The 5860-nt window shown below is 37.2% G+C and overlaps 1 protein-coding gene across 1 annotated transcript; it reads right to left on the bottom strand.

The window, feature by feature from the left end:
• Positions 1 to 552: 552 nt before the first annotated feature.
• On the bottom strand, positions 553 to 5240 carry LOC122026948 (CASP-like protein 4A3). Its single transcript, XM_042585714.1, has 3 exons — positions 4779 to 5240; positions 4547 to 4682; positions 553 to 1042 (listed from the first exon to the last, which is right to left on the bottom strand). The coding sequence occupies exons 1-3, from the start codon at positions 5177 to 5179 to the stop codon at positions 836 to 838; spliced, it is 744 nt and encodes a 247-aa protein (XP_042441648.1). The 5' UTR covers positions 5180 to 5240; the 3' UTR covers positions 553 to 835.
• Positions 5241 to 5860: the final 620 nt, after the last annotated feature.

Below are 5860 nucleotides of genomic sequence, written 5' to 3'. Positions count from 1 at the left end.
TCAAATGGCTGGCGGCGACTGAACTACAAGCGATGGAGACTGAACTACAAGCGATGGAAGCTCGAACAAAGACAAGAAGAACGATGGAGGTGTTTTTCTTTCAAATAGGAACCCTTCTTTTACTATGAAAAATGAAGAACCAATTTTTCTTTGAAATAGAGCGGAGCGAATTTTTCTCTCAAATGAGAACCAATTTCTTCATTGTGAAAAATGACCGTCCGAGATCTCAAAATGACTGGCATCTCAAACGGGCAGAGGCGGCGGTTCAAAATAGCGGAGAGAATTTTTACCCCTTTCTTTCACTGTAAAAATTGATAGCTTGAAATCCCAAAACCAAAACAATTACCATCAGAAAAAATGTCAACCATGGAAAAAAGAGATGACACGTTGATGGGTTCAAGCACTACCCTTACGGTAGGATCGAACGAACGGCCCCAAGGAGGACCTCCTAATGTCTTCAATTACATACCAGAAACCCTTGGAAGGGAAGGCAATGCCTGCAGTGTTACCCATTTTTTGCCCCTCAAAACCGAAGAAACATGGTATAATGCATTCAGGAACAAAAATGAAATTTGCAAGGTGCAATGGAGAAACAGCCCCTGGCAGGGTTTTAACCTACAGATGATCATATGCTCCCACAAAGCCTCTGTATTATGGAAAAGGAAATACATTAAGCACATTCACGCCCACCTAGAAGAAAGCAAGCACAGATGACTTCTCAGCAGACTGCTTCGTTTCCAAGTTCTTCCGACAAGTCCATATTCCAGAGGGGCTTTAGCAAGCATTATTCCTCTGCACATTAGCTTTATACACAATACGACACCAATGTTTCCGTCTACAATGTAGCACCGCCAGATCGCCATCTGAAGAGATTGTGGGCTGAGATGAGGGCACTCAATGAGAGTGGAACAAAAGCTAGGAAGGATATAGTGATTGAACCATCGGCCAACTGGATAAATTCATCACTACCAAATCTTGAGACCCATACATCGTTACGAGAAGCTGCTATAGAAGAGGCTGATAACAGAAGATAAGCAAGCACCTGAAACGAGAAAACATTAATTAATAACACATGCAAATTGGTGCCTAAAACGTTCAATGAGAGTGTATTAATAGTACAGAGAATCTAAGGAATAGATTCAAATTAAAGCAGTTCAGCCTTGATTTGTATCCCTTGGGAAGACAATGGAGATCGACCCAAGACTGGAACGACATCTGAATTGCTCTTTGGCTTTGCAGCCACCTATCTTCCAGGCTTATCCTCAGAAATGGTTAGGTCAATGCATGCCCATGAATTTGCCATGAAATTACAAAGAAACCACAATGACAACGTAACAATTGAAAATAATCTAATACTGTTTGCTAAGAGATATTTGAAGAGAAGGTGTCACGGTTAAATCTGCTCCTGTTAATTGAACATATCATTTTTTTTGTCAAGGACATATAAAGTGAAGTTGTCCAGAATCAGGTGCAATGTATTAAACGAACATTAACCATAATAGAGTTAAGATGTTAAAACACATCAAGAATGTGTACATATCTTAACAAATAGTAAAGATTCATTAGAAGTAAACAATTACTATTATGTTATCTATTTGACAGCAAATCAATGTCGAATTTGTTAAGCTTTACTTTGTTACTATTAGCATCAAGTTTTTATTTTATTAGTAAGGAATAAATTCAAATTTTATGAAACAGTAAAACTATGGGCAAACAGTTTGATTATATGGTCCAAGATTATGGACTCTAATTTTATCCTATGTATGAAAGTGAGATTATTTGGAAGGGGAGCCTTGGCGCAAAAGTAAAGTTGTTGCTTTGTGACCAAAAGGTCACGGGTTTGAATCCTGAAAACAACCTCTTGCAAAAAGCAGAGTAAGATTGTGTACAATGGAACCCTGTATGGTAGAAGCTTCGTGTACCGGACTGCCTTTTTTTTTTTAATGAAAGTGAGACTATTTATTAGGGTTTTAAAAGGGACTTTGAAGTGGTGGATGATTGGCCAGACAAGAGTCTAGGCAATTAGTATTAAAATAATATTAAAAAATAAATCGATCTTAACATTTTTAACATATACATCTAACAAACTATATTAATAATCAATCACTAGTATTTTGGTAAAAAAAATGATAAGAAAAGGCAATAGAACAACAAAACACATGAGTTCATAACAATGTCAACAAATTATAAGTAAACATTAAAATTCATAAATGTATAATGACACATGGAAAAATACACATAATAATATGTCATAACAATCAATTAAGTAAATAACTAGTGCCATGCTACAATGTCAAAATATGAATTATCTAGTATCGGGCAAAGTTTGGTCAAACAAACCATAAAGGAAGTGGTAGGGTTGGATAGTTAGGATTTAATATTTTATTCAAATGAACCACTTGGTTAATAAATCATTTTTCTTTCAATGAACCCGCTTGGAAAGCCTAGGCGCTCTGCCGGAACTTCTTTGGGGAACATTCATCTTAAAAGGATTGTATTAAGCACTAGGAAAAGCAGACCCATTCCAATTCTGCCTAAGCTCTTGAACTGCTTTCTAGAACAATGGTTAACAACAAACAGCAAGGTGGAATTCTGTAATAGGGTGTTAATGGTGCAGTGGAAGCTAAGGGTGGGCTATAACGGCAAGGTATGAGATTATTGTAGAGATGGGGCTTCTGAGTTTCTCCAAAGGGAGGAAAAAACATATGAAGATTGAATCAAATTCGCCTTTAATATCAATTGACGCAACACCATGGATATCATAGAGAGAATTTTGAACAAAGAAGAATTTTATTGACTTGAAGACAATCAACATTGAAAACTTGCACCTATTTTTTATAGATCTCAAACAAAAAAAATAGAAAAATAATCAAATGCAAAGTAGGAAATCCACCAATCTAATTAAATTCCTACCAAATCTAATTTATCTTCTAAATTAAATGTACAAAAATTACTTAACATCCTAAAAATTGCATGATTACCAACTTCAACACTTTCTTAAACCTACTCTCCTAAAGAGATCTCACCAAAGTAATCCTTACAAAATAAAACTTGAAAATAAAATCACTTCCTATTTTGCATGAATAACCTTTTTACTAATTGCTTGCAATAAATGGTGATCCTCCATAGAAAGGATTTTATTTATTATATCGGAAACTCAATTTAGGAGGAAAGCAATGTTATCCATAGGTTTCTTTTCTTTCCAATATACATATGTTTCCCTCATTTCCATGTTACAGTTAGTCATTTCTCAATTAAATGAACTCAATTTTCCTCCCAATCCTTCCCCTCTTCTCCTTTTAGTTCCCTTCAAGGTTATTAAACTCCGAAAAGTGGCTCTTCTGTGTTACATGCTGGATCGTCGTTTATGGCAACTAAAAAAATACATCTATAAATGGAAAAAAAAAGAGGGGGATGAGATTGTCCACCTTCAATACAAGCTTTCCAAGTAAGTAAATAAATTTCAATCCTGACTTCATCTTTCAATACTCTAGATTCCAAAATCTCAGATGACATTGTTAAAAAACCAATATTAAAGCCTTGATTAAGCTAAAAGATTTCTAGTGATTTCTGTATATTTTGACTTCCTAAGTTCCTAATAATTATTTTTGGCAGCATCTCATTGCTTTCAACTAAGAAAAAGTTTAGAATTAATTGCTGGAATTGTTTTTTCTTGGATTATAATGTAATCAAGGACTTGGCCATAATTTTTTATATACTCTATTGTTCATGATTCCAAATAAAATATGTTCAAGCAACCTAACAATCTGTCACAAGTTTCAAGAACTTGAATTGCAAACTGATGCCACATGAAATTAGAAAGAGAGAGAAAGCACACCCATCTTTCATAAGTTTCAATGACCTCTGACTTGCTTGGATTTCCATCCACCAAGTAATTGATCACCCTTTACCTACTTGGACTTTCCAACCACCCTTGACCTACTTGTACTTATTCAACTGTCAAATATCCAAAAAAATCTTAACATACTTAGACTTCACAATCCCAGCTAGTCTTCTCTCTTTGTCATCTTCATTTTCAACTTAACCCACTTGACAAACCACATTAACCCAAGTTAAACCTTTCGACCAAACATCAAACTACTTGATCAACCTCTACCACTTAGGTATGATTGCACCAACCATTACCCAAACACCACTTGGTAGAGCTTGGCCACTCAAGGTACAATTGCACCAATAATTTAAGCTAAGTAAGCTTGGAAAAGTTCATAAATGAAACAAAATTAACCAAGAAATATAATTTCTCTGAATTTTACACCCTCAATGAACCAAAATTTATCCACAAAAAAAATGTAGAAATCATTCTAGTGCAAATATGCATGCAAAGTATTGCTTCTTGATGGATTGGGACGGAGTACTAACCAATTCACTGAATGCGAATACACATCTATGTAAAAATTGAAAGATTTGACCATAATTAGATTTAATGTGTCGGAATGAGCCGTCCAAATTATGATCGGACACAGTGTTACTCGGAAGAAAAAAAGAACTTTTTCAACCGATTGCAAGAGCGGAAGTTTTAGCCCACCTGATCCATCGCAAGATCAAAGTAGAAACTTAATGGAGGGTGGATGATGATTTTCTTGAAGATCAGATGGTGGATCTTCCCGTATGCTTGAAACGCCGAGTAGAGAAAAGCCATGGCATTGACGGAAACCAAGTACCTAGTCATCAAGCAAAAAGGGACCAGTGGAATAACTGATAGCTCTGTAGTTAAGAAAAAGCAGAGAGAGGGGGAAAACTAATACATCGGCCCCTACCGGTACTCGCTGTAGCGGGCAAAGGAGTCACCGGCCCACCCCGGGGTATTGTCGGCAACCATGATGGAAAACGACACCAGACACAGCAACGCAGCGGAAACCCTAAGCCCGAATGCCGCCCTCATCAAAGCTCGCCGCCGCAAGATTTCCGGAAACACGCCGATACCGTTCTCCCTGGGAGGGACAGAGCAGCGGATCTCAGGTCCTCGGGATCTGGGTGCCTCTCCGTCGCCAGTACCGACGATGCTCAGCGCGACGGCGAGGCTATTGTCCTGATATGGATGGTCATCGATCGCCAGCTCCTTCAACGTTGGCCCCGGGAGTTCTGATTTCGAGACCGGAGACGAAGGGGTGGCGTCTCTCTCCGCCTCCGGGGGCGGTGACCGGGAAGGTGAGCTCATCGTTATCGGAATTGGGGGTTTGGGCACTCCGGATCCTCACTCAGTAGGCGAGGGCATTGAGATTAATGTCGCCATGTAATATAACCAGTTTGGCCCCTGGAATATACATACAAATTTCAATTGGACTCAAGTAGTTTCAATTATTTGTATTTTATTCCTTGAGAGATAGTAATTATCTAATCTCATGACTATAATACATAACCAAATCCACATGATAATCGAGTGGGAGAGATTTTAAAACTTGCGAGGATGAACGTTATATGTTGTCACCAAGTCACCCTCACTCTATCAGAAAGGTAGGAATAGCCCAGATCAGCTGTTTTACGAGGGACAGAGAACACCAATTCAATCTACACATCAGCGTCTGGTAGGGCTTAGTACCAACACTAATTTTATAAAGGAAATCAAGTGTGATGGCCAAATGAGTCACTTAACATATTCAATAATTTTATAAGAATTATGAATCTACACAGATTAGATAATCATATTTTATGAAGTTAATTGAGAATTCTAATTTACATATACCTGCCATCAGTCTAAAATTAATAATAATAATTAATTTATCTTTTTTGCTTTTTATGGTACCATGTTTATTTCTCTAAATTTAAAATCTCAACTGCTATTGTTTTCACCTTCGCGCACCATAGTATTATGATTACAAGGTTATAAATATAATCTCAC

This window comes from Zingiber officinale, chromosome 1A, assembly GCF_018446385.1.
Source record: "Zingiber officinale cultivar Zhangliang chromosome 1A, Zo_v1.1, whole genome shotgun sequence".
Taxonomy (NCBI): domain Eukaryota; kingdom Viridiplantae; phylum Streptophyta; class Magnoliopsida; order Zingiberales; family Zingiberaceae; genus Zingiber; species Zingiber officinale.
This window is presented reverse-complemented; position numbering and strand designations above follow the sequence as displayed.

What these genes read in the sequence shown, in the direction of transcription:
- LOC122026948 (XM_042585714.1), bottom strand. Translation starts at nt 5,179, where the DNA reads ATGAGCTCACCTTCCCGGTCACCGCCCCCGGAGGCGGAGAGAGACGCC. An exon ending in GCCCGCTACAGCGAGTACCG is followed by an intron (nt 4,683 to 4,778) that starts GTAGGGGCCGAT and finishes CTTGATGACTAG; the next exon opens with GTACTTGGTTTCCGTCAATG. An exon ending in TTGATCTTGCGATGGATCAG is followed by an intron (nt 1,043 to 4,546) that starts GTGGGCTAAAAC and finishes TTCTCGTTTCAG; the next exon opens with GTGCTTGCTTATCTTCTGTT.